Below are 20464 nucleotides of genomic sequence, written 5' to 3'. Positions count from 1 at the left end.
AGTATGTGTGAGAATGTAGGCTGCCTTCTCACACTGAACCACGAGTACAAACCTTTCAGTTACTTAGGTAAGCACAATGTTGGCTATTTAATGTGAAAAATATAAGAAGACCCCAAAAATGGGGGATATAGGGAGATAAAATTTAAAAGGGTTGAGTGAACCAAAGGTTCGAAAGGAATAAGTTATCAAACATACAATATCGCTTCTAGTGGGCGTGTCTAGCTGACACATATTTTCAACGTTAGTTGAACGAAAGCATCTTTTGTACAAAAAAAAACTCTGACAGGCATTCACCACCCCCTCCGGTTCCAAGCAGGAAAATACGAATTTGAAAAGTTCAGGGTTCCGATCCACAAAGTGAGTGAGTGAGTGAGTGAGTGAGTGGATGTGTGGGTCACTCTCGAGAGTGAGTTGGTGAGTGAGTGAATGGGTGTATGGGTGAGTCACCCGAATGAGTGATAGTGAGTAATTTATAGAAACATATGTCATTTAGAGTATCATGTGAGTAATTTTAGAAGGCCATACAATTTAGAAAACGGGCTAACATTTACCACCAGCTGAAAGTGGAGGACCATACTAGTGACTGAGTTTAGTTTCACGAGGCTTGTAGGGATATTTCATCAATATCACGGCGCGGCACTCAAGAAATGACTTCACACAACTGTACCCACGTGGGGAATCGAACCCATGTGGGGAGCGCCTAAACCGCAATTCTAACCACCGCACTCACCCTACTGGGAGCAATGAGGACTTACAGTGAGAACACAGAAAAAAGATTAAAACCACAGCCGTGCTCTCCGACCGGTAAAGTTCAAAGTATTGACGCCGCAGTGAAAAAGTCATTGTTGACTGGAGATACTTTGACTGGGGGACACCGTGCCCTACCCTGAATACCCGTGTGTGAGCTAATGTAGACAGGAGAGGTTGTACACACCTTCCATAGCATAGTGACAAGGGACACAATGAATGGAATGGTCTCAAGTTTCTATACGGACGCAATAACGTTCGATAAAGAATAGTTGACTGCAGGCGACTATATCAGCCCTTCCGATAAGAGGGTGAAATTATACAGCCACAAATATTTAGGTTATGCGCAGGTCTTACCCTAACACACGCACCGTGACGTCACGCTTTGTGAGGTCTTATGAAATAGTCGGGCAGGAAATAAAACTGCTGTTAAGTATGACTGCACCTGTTCAAGTGTTCACGAATGAGTAAACTCGGGTGTTCAGCTGAATGGTGAACGGTGACAGATTGAAAACGCGTTGTTACATGTCACGTGATTGATGGCGGTATTGTGGTGCGGATGGTGGTATTGTGGTGCGGTTGGTGATTTGACACGATTCAATATTCTATTTTTTATATTGCAAATATGCTCAACGGGCGGCTTCGTGTAGGGATACATGTTTTGCGATACACGTTTCAATACTGCGAGGTGGCGTTATGATAATATCTGCACATTGTACCACGAACGTGAGTTCTAGGACGGCAAACATTCCTGTGAAATAAAATTAAGTGTGACATGTTAACAGGAAATCAGAGACGATTAGGTATTTTCAATATCGTGTGATGTTGGCGATGTGCAAACACGTGTAAACATTTATCTCGCACAAACTGTATCTCCTCTTAACATGCACGCGGACGGAATGGTTGTCCTACGTTACATGAACACCAACAACATAGGTAGGACATCCGTACCATGTGACTGACAGGCGAAAGATACACGACAGGCAGACTAGTAATGCACGTCAGAGTAACCATTGATATATCTCAGATAAGCCAGACAAAGCATTGATGCATATCAGACAAATGACCAATACATGTCTGACAAACCATTGATGCACCTCAGACAAACCATTGATGCATTTAAGACAAACCGCTAATGCACCTTACACAAACAATTGATACACCTCAGATGAGCCATTGACAACCTCCAGACAAATTAACGATACACCTCAGACAAATTAACGATAAACACCACACAAACCATTGGTGCACCTTAGACAAACCATTGATGCACCTTAGACAAACCATTGATGCATCTCATTGATACAACCGTATTTTATTTACGTTTCACGCGATATACACACATACGGAAATACAGGCACCATGATTACACAATGCCATTTAGAATGTGGTAAAATGTAACATACGTTATATTTGGGATTACACTTTCTCAGTAAAGAACAAATTCTAGTACTCTTTTAGTTGAGTCACATCCAGGATTCGAACCAACACCCTCAGAATCCTATTCCTGATCAGACATGAACACGGGAAAGCCATTGTGAACAACCCCACCAATATCTCCGAACTACAAAGTCAACATGTTCAGCTTCTACCGTAGTGGACTGGTCACCCATACATATTTGCCATTATACAGACTAGTGATCGATTATGACTTTAGGCCGCTTCCAGAATTATTCCAAGATCCCCATGGTGGAGAGACACAAGCAGTGGATTTAACGCATGTGGGAACTGAACCCGGACCACTAGCGTGACGGTCGAACGCTATAGCCACTAGGCAACACAACCTCTGTATAACAAGAGTGAGTATGATTTGGGGCCGCGGTGGGGTGCACCAGAAATGGGTTTCACACAATGTACGCATCCATGTGGGGAATCAAACATGGGTCTTCAGCGGCACGAGCGGGCGCTTTAACCATTAGGCTACCACATCGCCAAGAAATAAACAAGAATACAAGAGGCCTAAGTACATGTAAGACTCTAACACAAAGGCAGATTGTCTGCGCGGCATGACTCACCTACCACAGCCACGACTTAAGGCACTGGACAACAGCATCTGGCATCTGACTAGGATGACAGGTGCAAGGTTTTATTACCTAATTTATACAATTATTTCGCAAATGAAAAACTGCAACAATAAATGTGCTCCTTAACATGTGTTTAGCAGGAGGGGAACTCTCACACCGCCGAGTATCCAGTGATGTTAGCGGGAAGAAGTGTTTTGGGAAGGGATGGAGGATGGTTGGGGTGAGGGGGGTAGATAAGGGTTTGGGTGAAAGGGTAGAGGAAGCGTGGAGGTAGAGGGGGTAATGGGGTTGGGTAGAGGAGTGTTGGTGTGTGGGTAGAAGAGGGATGGGAGTGGGTATAGGAGGGTTGGGATGAGGGTGGAAAGAGGGATGGGGTGAGGGTGGAAAGAGGGATGGGGTGAGGAGGGAATAGGAAGCTTGAGGTGAGGGGTAGAAGAGGCATAAGGGTCTATTCAGAAAGTGCAATGCGGCTTCATGTGTAATGTCAGTCTGGAGAGGCATGGAGTGGCTGGGCTCAGATGGTGTGTTCAGCCATGTCTACCGGAGGGTACTGGGCGGCAGTGAGAGCATTGTGTCTGTTCAGTGAAGATGAAATATGAACATTTGGTTCAGACGTCACTGTGTAATTAATTCATGCACACGCACACACTAAACGTCTGACAACAACAGGTGGAAGATAGCACCACGCACTGGGCTGTGATCCATCATGGGCCCTCAGCGCCCTACAAATTCATAAATTCCTATCGTGAAGAACAATGAGTCACCCTGCAAAATCCACTCAAGGAAATACCGTCAAATTAAAAACGGAGCAACATTATTTTCACGGGCGTAGGCACCATACCACTACATACACATGTAGTCTTCTCTACAGTGGGGTGCTCCTCTGATCATTGGTTATGGTGGCAGAGTGCAGACTTGACCAGGTCGGTGACGCACCGAAGCTGACACATCAAGTCACCTTAATTCATCATATTGTAGCAGTATTAACGGCCATTACCTCCCTTTGTTACTTTCTTTGAGATCAAATATAGCATTCACATTTTGCATAGCATATGTGCTGAGCTTTAAACATCTAGATGTAATGTGGTTACCGCTTAATTCCAATTCTGTTTTTGCAGCCTGACCAACAAATAGACTACCCCGTGCTGAGATATACGCAGGTATAATGTTTTCACCTTGATCTCTTTGACACGCCCCCGATTTTAGACGTTGACCGGACAGCAGTCACGGCGTCACTGTCAGACGTATTTCAGATCATACTCATGATCTCCCGGAGGACATGGATCAGATTTTATCATCCAAAACTGCGTTCCACAGGAGATGTCGCTTGTGTGAGATCAGACGATATCTCCTAGGAGATATTGCTTTGACAGCAGATTTTGCACAATGGCCTGACAATGATATGACGTCATGAACTTGATGTCGTCACAATGCTATGAAATCGTTGCACTGCAAATTCAATGTCAGTGCTGTGTTCAGATATGCACATTTTTCATTGAAAACTAATGAAGAATGATTTTGGATGAACCTCAACCTTGTGTCTACTGATATCAATTATATCAAGACCCTTTGATAAAGGTACAAATTTGTTACTTTATCATCATGTTGATATATTTGATATCAGTAGACACTTGGGTGAGATTTTCTATGTAGCCTTGACCTCACTGAAGCCGAAGATGCAATTGTAGCCACGATCTCGCTGAATACACCGACTATTCTCGATGGCGACCCAACCAACTTGGTCTTGGGATCGATCTCAACAAGTGCTAGAATCACGAGGCCTCTGATGACGTTGGACAACAGTACACCATGAAAACCATGTTGTAGCCTGGTAGCAACCTTGAGTGAATGAGGTTAGTCTTACGCCGCACTCAGCAATATTCCAGCTAGATGGCAGCGATCTGTAAATAATCGAGTCTGGACCACACAATCCAGTGATCAATACCATGAGCATCGATCTGCGCAATTGGGAACCAAGTCATCGAGCCTCACAACCTGATCCTGTTTGTCATCTTTTGCGACAGGCACAGTCAACCTTTTGAGGCAAGCATGGGTTGCTGAAGACCTATTTTACCCCGGACCTTCACGGCTAGCAACAGGCATTGGTCTCTCTGCCTGTACAATGTGGACATGCAGTGGCCCCCCAGTTACACAGTGTATAGGCTTGTGTAAGCCATACCGGTGATAGATCGAACAATGGCGCTGATAATCAATAAACGAAGACCATTTTCAAACCATGAATTTTTAATCAATTTAAATATCGATCTGCGCTCCGTTATGACGTCCCGCCGTTTTGATGATAATCCCGAGACCGATCATAAATCAGAAAAGTGTCAATTTCACCTTCATTTCTGACACACATACACGTATTTATGGCAGGCCGCATGTTCTATCCTCGTACGACCTTGATGTTGCCCCTTTTTGCCGTGAATACTGAACCAAGAGCGCCTTAGTTAAAAATACATGCCAATCGTAACCTTGTGTTCAGGGTTTTACAAAACATACCGACGCTTACATTCAGGTGTAATAAATACGTGTATGCGGGACAGAATACTGCAGGTGTAATGGCGTTGAACTTGACCTTGGTCTGAATGAAATGGTTGTGTATGAGTCCCTGCGCAATAGGTGTGTGTGGGGGTGGGAGTGGGGGGAGCGCTGGTGGTCGACGTTCAGGTGGGGCTCAAACGGGATGACCCTCGAGGTATGGAAACCACGTAGGTATGGGTGTAAAGTTTGAATTTAACATATCATGTCGACTAGAATTATTATCATAACCAATAAAAAATATTCCTATCAGACTGTCAGAGTTTAAATCACAGTATCACATGCGTGATCTTAACTAGACATTCAATCCATCATTAGACGCATTGTCAGAAACACATTCTAAGTTTACATTCGATGAAAAGGATGACAATATTGCAAAACATGTTACCTACGTGTGTGCTACGTGCACAAGCTCTTGCCCTCGGTTAAGTGAGTGGGTGTGGTTTTACGTCACTTTTGTCAGTATTCAAGGAACATCGGTGAACAACCGGCATACATCACAATATACAACGCCTCATAATAATAATAACTGCACCATGTGATAATGACACATCGTCGCAAACTATGACACATGTTGTGAAGCGGAGTGTGTATGTAATAATAATAATGAATTAATATGGCTCCTGTTTCCAAAACGTATTTGCTTAATGGCACTGAAGAAGAGAGTAAGAAAAACCTATGAGAGGGATAATGTGAACAGGTGGGTTTTATGGTTTTATCGAGGAACATAAGAAATGGCTTTCGTACATTGAACCTAAGTGAGGAAATCAAGCCTTCGGCGTGACGAACGGACGACGTGAGTGAGTGAGTGAGTGAGTGAGTGAGTGAGTGAGTGAGTGAGTGAGTGAGTGAGTGAGTGAGTGAGTGAGTGAGTGAGTGAGTGAGTGAGTGAGTGAGTGAGTGAGTGAGTTTAGTCTTTCGTTATCACGGCATGGGACGCCAGAAATAGGCTTCACACTGTACCTATGTAGGGGATCAAGATAATGTTTCAAGCACCAGGTCACCCCATCCCTCATTCATGTTGAGAGGAATGGTCTGTCCGTCCTTCAAACTGTTATTGGCTTTCGGTTATTAAAATCAGTGATTGTCAGCTTATCGTAACAATCATCGACCACATCACATTGGCGTGGACGCGTGTTGGGCAGGTGATGATGTGTATTCCTCGCCTACAGACGCCGCCGCAAGCAACTTCTCTCACTACTGAAACATTCGCCGCTTAATTGAGTCAGTTGTCAGATCCATCGACACAATGCGTGGGTCAACACCGCGAGGGCTCTCTGTAAGCCAGAGTCAACTGAGAATGGACTGTTTGAGATAATCACTGTCTGGACGAAGAATACACTTACATCACCAGGTAAACACCAGCGATTACCCGGGAGCAGCTGCATGGGCGACAGGTATATGCCTCAATGCCCTCGTGATGCTATAATACACAGGAACTGAGAACGCCGCCCCTTCTCACCCACAGCGCTGCTTGCACCAGCCACAGCAACCTTGCCATCACCCAGAGCAACCCTGATATCACCTTAATACAAGAATACAATACAGGCTGTCGTTGTACAAAGCATCGCGCAATGGCACCGAGATCTCTAAAACCACCTCTAGCACAAAACACTGCAGAATCTATTCAAAGAGGACCAGCCCAGTCACAACAAACATCTCCCCACTCCCCACCGTGACGTAACGAGCGAACGTGATATTGGTGGAATACTGATAAAAGCGCCATAAAACCATACTCACCCATTATCCTTATGCTTACTTGCCCCTCATGACCATGTATACTGAACAGTAACAAAAACCGCAAGTTTCGAAAAAATAAAATCTGACAAAAGTAGGCGCTCATAATTATATCTTCTATTTACAAACTTGACATAAAACAATGAGTTGCGTTTCTTTTGATGTTCAGTATATATGTCTCAGATATCTGACACATGTCTGTCTCGCCTCAGTCCTCGATATTGCGCTATTGTCAAGACAAAGTGATGTTACAGTGAAGCTACAGTGAAGTTACAGCCATGCACATCCTCTGAGCATCTAACGCCTCCTATCACCAAGGTTCAACACGCGCAAGAAGCCGCCCAAATATTTCACGACAAGGTGCGTTGCTGGCGCAATCAGCTCCATGACAGTGATGATGCTTCCTGTTAAAGGTCCGGAATGCACAGACCATTAATCCCCATATCTGCCAGCCCAGCAACAAGGTGTGTGCCCTGTCCCTAATGTCGCCCGGCATCTCGCAACATCGACAACATCATCGCGTCAGTATGATCGTGTGTCAACGGCTGCAGGCGAGGCATGTCGCCCATGTGACTTCGATCGTTAAACCAATAGGTAATACCGATTCAGATTATTATGCATATAACACGTCGATTGCAGATTGCTTTCAAACCATTTTTATGGACATTAAGTGAGAGAGTGATTGAGTTTAGTTTTACGCCACTTTCAGCGATATTCCAGCAAGATCAAGGCCGGGGACACCAGAAATGGGCTTCAAACATTGTCCCCGTGCGATGAATCGAACCAATCGCTAGGCAACCACACCATCCAGATAAAAAATTAAGAATAACATTTAAAGCATGATAAATAAAATTGCATCACGGCGCTCTTGGATCATCAGCCGATCTATTTATGATCAATACCGAAAATGAAGCAGCTATCAATATGTCAATCTGCACTGTAAGAGCACAACACCTGCTATCAATATGTCAATCTGCACTGTAAGAGCACAACACCTGCTATCAATATGTCAATCTGCACTGTAAGAGCACAACACCTGCTATCAATATGTCAATCTGCACTGTAAGAGCACAACACCTGCTATCAATCTAGTACCTCGCCCGGTAGAATCCGCTACTGTGCAGGAACCCCAGACAAGTAGCAGTGCCGGGTGCCCTGCCCTGGGTCCACCAACAGGGGACGCTCCTTAGCAGGTTCACGGGTGATGGCGGAGACAATACTAGTCACCGTGGTGAGCTTACAAGATTTCGTAGACAATGAGACGGGAGGGAGAGGTGAAGGTAGTAAACTTCGGGATTTTGTAACATCTCACTCACTCTCGGAAATAAAATAAAATAACTAATGATAAAAAAAAGGAAAATAAATAAAAACATAAAAAGCCCAGAAAACTACCCCCTCACCATAAATCAATAGGTTGTCCCATAGTGCATTTATGAATACACAACGATATGACCATGTAACAAGAGAATATGAAGTCCGGTTCACCTCCAACCACCCTTGTACTGTTCATTGCGAGTATTACACATAATATTATTAGTACACAGCATCACAACAATAACTGATACGCTACGCTTTCTGATGATGAAAAGGACAATGTGTGCAGCAGCTTCCATTACAACCGGCATACATAGCGATATACAACGCCTCATAATAATTAATAACTGCACCATGTGATAATGACAAAACAAAATGATGAATTTACTACATGCCTCGACCACCTCATCGCAAACTATGGTACATTTTGTGAAGCGGAGTGTGTATGTAATAATAATAATGAATTTATATGGCGCCTGTTTCCAAAAAGTATTTGCTTAACGGCACTGAAGAAGAAAGAAGTAAGAAAAACTTATGAGAGGGATAATGTGGACAGGTGGGTTTTATGGCTTTTTTGAAAGAGTCTGCATGTGACTTAAATGATTAAACTATTCAAACTGCAGTCGACTACGATTATAACGAAGTGAAAGGGATCGCTTATATTTGTTCGTCACAACCACAGTTCGTTATATCCATGATGAAACTCGACACAAGATAACCACGTATCACATCACATATATATGGCTTTAGGCTGTAAATGATCAATGGCAAATCTTTCAGTCATTTTTGAAGCGAGTTTGCATCTTCGTATAGTACTAAATGATCCCTTAGAATGATATTGTGTCATAGGAAAATACACAGAGAACAGAGCAACGGATAAAGGTTATTGTTGAGATAGTCCATTGTATTCCATTCCTCACCCCACATCGGGTGGGTGAACAAGTCGAGAGCTGGGGTTGAGGCTGGTGATGGTTTAACAGTCAACGCTATCACCCACACTCCCCTGACATGCAGGATCTGTTGGCCATATATTATACAACTATGTGCCATACGTTCTCGTCCACACGTGATTGAAATACAGGAAATAACAGGCACACGTTTACGAGTGACAACAACGTATTTTCACATGTTAACAACGAATACGATGTACGAATAATGAAACATATTAGTTATTTTGGTATGACATCCCATCCAACTTTCAAACTGGATACCCCCTTGGAGTGGTCGATTCTGATGGGGTGGGGTGGGGGGTTACGTGGGGGATTTTGTTCTTCCCCCCCTTCCTCTTATCAGACACTGAATACATGTATTGTGGTATCTTACCTTGACTAGCTGCTCCAGTGAAACACACAGCAAATAGCAGTCCCACGGAAAACCAAGTTCTCATACGGGTGTCTGTAAAACAGGTGCCCGTTACTGACCACATAATGGATGTCCAAGAGTCACACACAATACTAGCACGTCAATGACCACTGGACATTCTATAGTAATCCTGTATATATATATATCCTTCTGTGAGACGCCGGCACGTGGTAGGTGTAATACCTGTCAGTGTGTAGCGTTATGTCGTTGATTACAGGTGAAAGAGGCCGGACAGGTAGAGAGCGCGTTGACCATGTGCTGTGTGACAGTGACCGGTGTGTGGTGGATTGTTTCCTACGTCTCGTAGTCTCACTGACACACCTTACTTGTAGGACGACTCCGTCGCGCGGACATGAATACCTGGCGCAGTCTACTGCACACCTGAGGGGAGATGGAGTATGTGTACAAGCTTGTTGTGTGACAAGCTCCCTGTCTTAAGATCGGTCATGGGAAGGAGACACAGAGACGATCGATAAACGTGATTGCACAGCAAATGTTTTATATTGAGTCAGTCAAGCTACCTTGACGGCGTGGCCCGTATCCTATCACCCCGAGCTTTAATGGACTCGTCCGGGCAGGTAGGGAACTGCCCCGGCTTCGCAAGTCTCATTCAAGAATGGGGAGTGACACATTTCCATTGACAAACCCAAGCCGCGAGTTTCAAACCGGCATCACTGTTATTGTTGTCATTTCAGTTTACCTGGCACAGGTGAACGATCACACTTCCACTCATCGAGCAGTAGGGGTGCGTTGGTAGGGGGCGGGGGACACAGTATATGGGACAATCATGTCTAATTGCCTGATCAAGGTGTTAAGGAATGGAGTTCCGGGGTTGGAGATAGGTCAAAACATGGACTGAAATATTAGTAAATAACCCTGTTTTGGTGACGGTCTCTGATAGGTTTTCAAGTGAACCTGTTCAATCTAGCGTTTATACGTTATGCCCAGGTGGTGATTTCCCACCGAGATAATGGCGTTGTGTTACCCGAAACAAATTGCCGATTGTTAAAGAAGAAATATAAGTCAATTTGAGGTTTTACGGGTGTAGTATTCGGAATTTAAGTCAAGCATGTATGCCCCTGACGCATGCTGAGGTGGCGTGACGTCAACCTTCGTGCTGCATTCGCTTCAAGGTTGTTTGTTGATAATGTCACTCTATCCCGTGGATCGCCGAACTCCAAATCTGTCAAACACTGGCTCAAAAATCTAAAGAAGATCGTTAATCTTGGCTTAATTGCAACATCCTTCCACTCGATGGCCAAAAACATTTTTTCTCTCTCTTCGAATGTCAACACGTAAACACTCCCCCCCCCCCCAACTCGCCCTCCCCGACCCCGCAAACACCACCTCCCCCAGCTCCCTTTCGCCCATTCAGTCATGAGAAGGGCGCGGGGGTAGGGAACAACTATGTTACAGTGAGTTGACAGTGGATGGGAGGGGTAGAAGTACACAGTGTGGAGGGATGTATGTGTTGAGTGGGTGTGACCTCTCGACAGAACGTGGGATAGGGGCTGGGACGGAGGGGTGAGGAGGGGTCGAGCAGGGTAGGGTATGGAAGGAAACTGCAACTGAGTTCGTTTGTTTGTAGCAGGACAAATTTCCAGGCATACGGAAGTGCAGTCATTTGTTCGTGATTAATATCATGTGCGCGATAAGCACGTAGGGATAAGATTGATATTTTCCTGATTATGTGAGACACATGAAACCGTATTTTTAATGGTAGTTTGCGCTATGATGTTGAACCACAAACGTTGTGTTGTATGAGACATTCACCAAACTAATCGTGGAAAATGGGGAGAGGAGCGAGACCCAATATCTTGACGCCCCGCTTCGATTTCGAAAGTGAGTTCAGTTTTTTGCCGCTTTTAACAATAATCCAGCAATATGGAAAAAAGGCTTCACACGGTGTAGCCATTAGGCGAATCTAAGCTCGGTCACTCGGCGTGATGACAGAAAGCTTTAACCATTAACCTACCACACCAGGTCTGTTTCGACTGACTTGATTATTAAATTGACACACACATCTTAATGCCAAATCATTACATTTTATTGCGGACAGGTTTATAGTAATCGATAACGTCTTAACACGAAGAAACAAGTGTTGTTTCAGCTCTGTAATGTCCGGGGAAACAAGTGGAGCTTCAATACTGTACCGTCTGTTCATTAAGTCCATTGCCACTCGCACCAAACTGTATCACGGACGTACGCTCCGGATACCAAACCTTAATACTTTATTGTGGAGAAATTTACTATAATCCGTAACGTCATTAAACACGCGGAAACAAGTGGAGTTTCAGCTCTGTGTGTGACGGTTCATTAATTTCATTGTCTCTCGAGTCTAACCGTATCACAGGCGTAGATTGGGGACATCCCCGGTCACACGAGAAACGCCTTATGTAATACCGCCTACAATAGACCCGAAACATTTACATAGATGCCATCTTTTTGTACATGCAGGCTGATATAACCTGAAGTATCCCCGTACCCCCTCGGCATTAATTAGGGAGGTTCTGTGCCCTGAGGCCCATCTATACAACAATACGGTCCCGTCCGTCAACTTCATGATCAGCCGCTGGGGACATGAACTACACCAATACTAACACTCCACCCCCCCGTCAAACTCCCCACCCTCATTCTGCCTCCCCAGTTCCACATTCCCTTAGGTGAACCTGGTGATGTTTTACATATCGTACACGCAGCTACGCCAGAGATCGGTCTTTAGATCCTTACATATCAGATTGTATGATGAGAGCATGTTTAATTAATTCTTTCGGGCGACATGCTCGAGGAAGTATTTTGAGGTTTTATTGGGTGCATGGGAACCTGTGTTACTAGGGTTCAACAACGGTGCTCTCCGTGCCCTGTAGGCTGCCAGAAGACTCAAGGGCTTACATGGGAGTCCCAGACAACGGATCACTTACATCAGAGATAATGTATTCGTCTTGTATTCTCCCTGATTACAAAGACAAACAGATTTTGACTCATAGCCGCAGTAACTGTGCTGTCAGTCAAGTCATGATACAAATAGTGTGCATCAATACAAGTGTAAAATGTCAGGAACGTATGTATGTATGTATGTATGTACGTGTATGTATGTATGTATGTATGTATGTATGTATGTATGTATGTATGTATGTATGTATGTATGTATGTATGTATGTATGTATGTATGTATGTATGTATGCGCGCGCGTGTCTGTCTGTCTGTGTATACTCATGTATGTGTAGGTATAGACGTGTGAGTGAGTGATCGAATGTGTGTAAGAGCGCGCGCGTGTGTGTGGTGCATGTGTTATTCACTTTAATTAACACTTTAATTCGAAGCTGCTTCTTTACAGTCACCTCGACACACGTGTAAATCACGCCAACAGTCGCTTTAATGGTCACATGTTGTATCATGCGTACTCACACACCGCAGAAGGAGAATGATGTAGAAGGATAGTAAACACATGCAGAAGTTCTGCAGGATAAGTGTATCTTCACGGGTAGATACGCATTCTTCGTCAAAACAGACAGGTGATCATGGCGTTATTGAGTTATCGGATTAACGCATTGTTCCCGAAGTGTCAAGTTGCCATGAGAACCATTGTTGTTAGCTCGGCGACACTTACAAACTAACAATGAAGCATGTTTGAGTTCAATATTCTATCACCTGTTCTTGCTTGCACATATGAGAGGTGAGTTAGGGTTCAGAGTGCCTTTGGATTGTATGCCACACTGTCGTACATGCGTGTACGTGTTATGTGTTTTTCACGCATGTGCCCGTGCGTGTGCTTGTGCGTTTGGCTGCTTGCATGAGCCCGGGCTGAAGTCGGCGACATGGTGACACTATGTCCAAATTTTGTCACCGATAACCTGGACATTGAGGACATGTTTTGTACAACAAAAGTTGAGCGCCAGGCACGGTACCAACAAATACCATCACGCAGTACTCGAAGACCATGGAGCTGTCTTTGTTAGCTCACATCCATAACTGTAGATGTGTGAACTACAAGTAAGGAGGTGTGGCGTAATTACGTCTGGAAAAATCGAAATGTCATAAAACTATTTGAAACAGTTGACGTGTTGTTTACACCGCACTGAGTATGATTCTGTCTGTTTAACTGAGTTCTAGAATCGGTGAATCAGGGTTTCTTTTCACCAGTCTGTCGTGCCGCGGAACCCGGCGGACCTGATACTATCAACAAATGATTACTTTTGTATACATCGTTTTTTATACTTGGAGTCCAGTCCCAGGTTTAATTTTTCCGCCACCAGTTTACATTGACACGTAAAGTAAACCACGTCATTGGCTTCAGGCGATTACGCGATCCTGTTTATAGTCCGTTTGACTCAATAGCGGACCGATAAATTGCAGTCGAACTCTACAAGTAATAAAAATGAACGTACGTTCCCCTCTGTAGCTGTCGAACTTGCACTGTGACTGTCCTGGGCTTGCGAGTGTTGTCGGGTCAACCCTAACCCGTGTTTCAGAAAGGATACATCGGTCAATATGTCTATTGAGTGTACACCGATCTGCCTCCTTGGGTTCGTGATACCCAAGTCTGTGTTCGTGTAAACTGTTAACCGACGAATCCTAAAATATACTTTGACACGATTATTTATATGTCTGCAGCGGAAGCATGGAGAAGACGGCGTCGTTAATCTGTCAGGACATACATGTACCACCTGGTCCTCAGAGGCAGTGTGTGCTTGACTCTATGTGTGTGTGTGTGTGTGTGTGTGTGTGTGTGTAAGAATGTGTGTGAGAGAGAGAGACAGAGAGAGAGGGGGGTGTTTCAATGTGCGTGTGTGTTTGAGTGTGCATGTGCGTGTGCTTCAGTGTGTGTCAGTGCGTGCGTGTGTCCAATGTGAGTGGTTCTCCAAGGATCGAGGATTCCATCTTTAACATAATTCTCTTTTTACCTGTTGCGTAGGTTGATGCATTCCAAGACCAAAAGGTTTTACTTTTCTATAAATGTTTTGAGTGAATATGAAATGAGGAATGTTATTAGCGCCAAGCATATGCAACACGTATAGGTGTATAGCAGTGCATAAATTATACGTACATCGTGTGGGGAGGGAGTATAACGTGTCTTGCACACTGACGAAAACGTGTCAACAAAGACTGAGGCATTGACTAATAGAGAGAGTGATCAATTAGAGGGAAACATGTACATGAAGAGAAGATGAAAGGGGAAAGAGGAGAGAGGTAATGAAGATAGGAGTACACAGACAAGGGGACATGTGGACGGTATATGGAGAGAGAAAGAGGGAGAGAGAGAGAGAGTGAGTGAACAATGAACATGAACTTTGACAGGTGACAGCAAGAGTTTAATTGTATATTTGTGAGAGGACGAAAGAGAACGTAAGAGGTGGTTTTTCATTTCAATGGAGATGGAGAATATACACTATATACAGGCGTATAAGGGACGGTGGGGTAACCATGTGGTTAGGGCGTTCGCTCATCACGCTGAAGACCCGGGTTCCATTCCCCCATGGCCACATTGTGTGAAGTCCATTTCTGGTGTTTCTCGCCCCTATATTTCTACATAATTCGTCGCCTGAGAACCAGAGTGTTTTAAGTCCCACAAACCTTGTTTCGAGATAAACGACCCTAAAGATTTGTATGTCTGTGGTTTGACTAATATTATACCTAATTGTTTGAAACTTTGTATGCAGTATGTCATGTAGAACAAGAAGATCATCATATATCACTGATAATGATGACAAAAGCCTTAAAATACCAAAATATTGATTGGAGATTATCTAAATTCAACGGAACTTATATTTAATTCCAGAGTGTTCTATGTGCCTCTAAAAGCATTAGGCCAGGAAAAACACACGGAAAATTATAGAAACCAGTCAATGAGATGTTTATGTGTGTTTAAATAACACTGTGAACGACACAAAGACCCAAACAACTTACTGACCATTATTTGAAAACGTGACCATTTCAAAAGGCACAACCAAAATTTGCTCCTAATAAAACTTGTTAACGAGACACTAACACGCAACACCTTTCCCTTTGGATCACATATTTTGAGGCGTTATTCATCTTGTCATTCACATAATAGCCCTCAATAAAACATGTGTGTACATAGTGGATTTGACATGTATCTAGTAAAAAACTGTCAATAACAAATGTATAAATGTGAACTAACATCAAACTTTATCTTAACATTTACTTGGAACAATAAACTTAATCAGTTTAGCTTAAGAAAAACATCATTTGTTGCTCTTTTTGTAAGTGTATTGGAACTCCTCTAAAACACAAAATTGAATCTTTGACTGTAACATCAGTAACATCTCATCATCTCAACAAACATTCTCTGTCGTAGTGTCAGCATTTCACTATGATTATGAGATTAAGTTGCTCATGAACACTCTGTCTGTAGGTGTCATGAGCTTTAACATTGACCTCATGTCTGAGCTCCATCATCGGAATCATTTTGCACATCTTCTGCAGCAGTTACCAGAGCTAGAACGTGATAGACGTCAAATACTTCAGACATGATTTAGCCTGTACCAACAATCAGCGAATTCTTCCACGATAAAGTATGCAAACTCAGCTTCAGTAAATGTGTCGTCCAGACTTAGATAAAAAGACAAAAACTGTAGAGAAGAGAGGTATGCAATGTTTAAAAATTTAATGCAGCTACCTAGAGTGAACTTGATTCCAGATGCCTCCAGGTTATAGTATTTCTTGTTGAGCTGAATATTGTCATCGAGCTCCTGGGCGTGTCCTGTGTGTAATTCACATTGCGGTGTTCCAGGTTTTTGGATGATTTTATAATGATGAAATCTGCATCACATAAATGGGTACAGTGTTCCGTATTTAACAGTGCCAGATTTGGTAGACTCACAAGAAAGCCAAGAGTTGAAATCTACATGTGATTTATGTTCAGCCATCGTAATGCTTCAGCCGGCAGCAGATCTGTTACAAATATGTAATCTGTAACTGATAGTGGGCAGTCAACTTTAGTGACTGGAATTGGTAAAAACCTAAAGTAACGTGACCTTGAAAAGAGAGGTTGCAACTCAGTATATGTCAGTTTGGGACCATGAAATTCAGTATCTATCCAAATCCGTGAGGAGTTCTGGATTAGTTCATTAAGGTATTTGCACACCCTACACACATTCAAAAGTAAATCTTGTATTTGTATAAAACTTCAAATTTGAATGAGGATCTCTTCTGATAGTTTTAACAGCATTACTTCAGAACAGCAAAAGGTATGAATGTATATTTTTTTTGAAATCCAAAAACGATGTTCTATGTCCTTGGTACACAGTGATATAAACACTTCATTTATTTAGAACCAGAGCCTTCCATTTCCATTTCAAAACTTAACAGGATATTTATGAAAATCTTATATTGATAATAATAATTATGAAAAGTTAAAATCATCCTGAATGTTAATAATTATTATCACTTATGCAGAATTTTCTTTACTTAATATATAACGTTTTCAGAAAACAGTGTCAAAATGTTACTCAACATTTCATTGTGTCTAGATAAGGTCTTAGGTCAAGAGTGTCCTATCTCCATGTCACGTGATAAAATGGAGCCTTCCAAATAGTTAATGACATAGAACACTCTGGAACTGAATGGCTGTTTTATTTCTGGAGATATAACCTATGCTATTTGTTGGAAAACACTTTCTGAGGCACATACGGCCATGAAGATTTATTTGGAGATTGAATACACCCCAATAATTATCCTAGACACCCGAACCTAATTTTCTCCAAAAGTGGAGATAGAACACTCTGGTTCTCAGGCGACGAATTGCTAAAAGCGGCGTAAAACTGTACAACACTCTCATCCAGTCACTCCCAGGCGTACAGCGTTCATCGTGTATACGTTTACTTTTTCCTGTGTGTGTGTAATTATTAATTTTGTCACGTTGGCAAATGTGAGTCATGTAACGCCTATTTCTAACAAACAAGGAACATTCCAGTCCCACCATCGTGAATGACGTCTTTTACTCAAGGGATTGTAAACAAAGACCGATACATGCTTTCCTACTGTTGTTTCACACATTACTCTAACAGACGGTGGGAACAAGGCGGTGATGTGAGGTCCTGTGCATAGAGCATAGGTCTCAAATCAGCTAAAGTTAAGCAACGTTGGGCGCGAGTCCTTGTGTGGGTGACTGTGTTTGACGGCATGTATCCAGAAAGTTTCTAGGCTACAGCTCTGCACGTTCGCTTTGAACCTGCACAGGTGTCACAAAATCTGTGACCGACTGCACGTTACACACCTGCAAGGATCATACACACTTGCATGATACTATATACAGTACAGTGTCAAGGTACATATACAGTACCATTAAGGCAATTATGCTGCCGTTAACTGGTGATAACACTCAGGTGATAACAAGTTGAGACAATTAATGATGCCGTATATTTGATTGATTATGCCTTTTTTCCTATAGTAGATACACGATGTTCAGGATCGTATTTCCTATAGTAGATACACGATGTTCAGTACCGTATTTCCTATAGTAGATACACGATGTTCAGTACCGTATTTCCTATAGTAGATACACGATGTTCAGTACCGTATTTCCTACAGTAGATACACGATGTTCAGTACCGTATTTCCTATAGTAGATACACGATGTTCAGTACCGTATTTCCTATAGTAGATACACGATGTTCAGTACCGTATTTCCTATAGTAGATACACGATGTTCAGTACCGTATTTCCTATAGTAGATACACGATGTTCAGTACCGTATTTCCTATAGTAGATACACGATGTTCAGTACCGTATTTCCTATAGTAGATACACGATGTTCAGTACCGTATTTCCTATATTACACACATGATGCCCAGTACCAGCTAGCCTTTGCATTCAAACGTTCTCATCATTAAATATCAGTCACATACTTCTGAGACCCTGGTATTGAATACTGCAATATTCAGGTGATTACTAATGCCAGTTTAGTTATCTGTACCTTTTGTATGACTGTGAAATTTGTAAAAAGTTCCTATCGTTCCACTGTGGTAATAGCAAAGCAAGAAACATCACGCCTTCCGCTGACAGACATAGGCTCAGTGAAGTTTGTAGGCCTTCGAGCACCTACCAAATCAAATACGCTATTGTGGCATGAGTAGCATGCGGCCCAAGTCAATACTCGTTAATGTGGTCAGTGTATTAAATTAGAATAAGATCAAAACGCGTATACCAAACATATAGTTCTAACTAATTTCCTTCTAATATTATTGATGTGGAAACAATATATATCGAAAAACAAAGAAACAAACAAACAAACAAACAAAAAATACATATATAAAAAACAAGAACCAAAGATCCGATTTTATTTAGAAACACAACATTCTTCTCTCGTTACTAACACCGCATCTGTTCATGCAATACCCCTCAGATATGTTTCTCAAACTGGTTGACCCTGTCATTTACTTTGCAAGCACACTGCAATATCACGGCGGTGAAGACCTGAAATGAGCTTAACACATTATAACTACGTGAAGATGGATATAGATGGCGGTTCACGATATCACTGTTTCATTACTCGCCCGTTGAAGATACTGCAGTGTAATATTTTTACGGCAATATTACACTAGTGTAATACCGCTTGACGTATGACGTCAAAATGGTTTATTTAACTCGTTAAAGATTAAGAATCAAACTCGCTTTCGCACGTTTGACACCAAATCATTAACTCGTTTTAAAAAAAATGGTATTACACGGAAGGTCGTTTAGTGTCTTTTCAAACTAAATGTTATGTGTGCTGATGATCTCTTAGACATGTTCGACTGTTGTTCATAACAGCAGAACCCAAAAGCTGCGCCAGAACGTTTCTTTACAAAGCACCGTGGCATTAAATATAATTGAATGTAAACATGCGTATTTGTGTGTGCAAAGGCCGAGCTCAGAAAAATGTCCACCTACATGGTGGTGGTCTGTTAATAAGTTGATTCTGATCTAGTGACCAAAAGCATGAGCATCGATCTATGCAACAGAGATACGATGACATGTGTCAGCCATGTCAGCGAGCTTGACCACCAGATAAATTTATTCGCCGGTTACAACAAATCTTACTCGTATATTCTTCTTCACGCGTATAAAGTCGTATAAACTGTCCACATATATAAAGCCTTAGTCCTAATACCTTTGACGTGTACACATCATTAAGTTAATTTGGGGTTTAGACCTGTCTTGTATCCCATGCCGATAATTTAATATTTGATAAGACTAACAAATTATTACCAAGGAAAGTCAGTAATGTCATTTGTTCAAATATATTTATATATGCTTATGATATTTCATTCTCTGCTTATGGGTATTTAGTGTTATGGCTCTGAAATGTATAAAGTTTAACTATTTATTCTGTAAAGAGTTGATTTTGTAATCTAGTTTAAGGTTGGTGTTTATATATATGGTTCACGGGGAGTACTGAAGCATAACTTTGCAATTAGTGTTGATGTAGTCTGTTACATTCAATGAACAACATATCACAGAAACAAATATCTTTTAATCACACAGGGCAATACAAACATTGCAATTCTACTTCCAAAGAAGGTTAAGGCCCCTTCAGACTTATTTCGAACTGACAGGAATCAAGGAGAATCAGCCAGAAAAAAAAGATATATTACCCAAATTTGAACCGCATTCGTGAGAGAATGTCAAAATAAACATATTTTTCTGTATGATTTTTTTTGTTGAGGTACATTCAATCTGTATTTCAGTTTCAATCGATATATTCCGATACATTTGAAGAACTTTCGATCTGA

The 20464-nt window shown here is 42.3% G+C and overlaps 1 protein-coding gene across 3 annotated transcripts in view; it reads right to left on the bottom strand.

Moving 5' to 3' along the window:
* LOC137260043 (streptococcal hemagglutinin-like) overlaps positions 1 to 10086 on the bottom strand; it is a 56478-nt gene extending 46392 nt beyond the window's left edge. Inside the window, exon 1 of one of the 3 annotated variants that reach the window (XM_067797734.1) lies at positions 9690 to 10086. In XM_067797734.1, the coding sequence (XP_067653835.1) occupies positions 9690 to 9792 (103 nt within the window). In that variant the 5' untranslated portion in view covers positions 9793 to 10086. The remainder of the gene's footprint in view (positions 1 to 9689) is intronic. The other 2 variants (XM_067797732.1, XM_067797733.1) reach the window with 2 other exon arrangements.
* Between the last annotated feature and the right edge of the window lie 10378 nt (positions 10087 to 20464).

This window comes from Haliotis asinina, chromosome 13 (genome assembly GCF_037392515.1).
Source record: "Haliotis asinina isolate JCU_RB_2024 chromosome 13, JCU_Hal_asi_v2, whole genome shotgun sequence".
Lineage (NCBI taxonomy): Eukaryota > Metazoa > Mollusca > Gastropoda > Lepetellida > Haliotidae > Haliotis > Haliotis asinina.
This window is presented reverse-complemented; position numbering and strand designations above follow the sequence as displayed.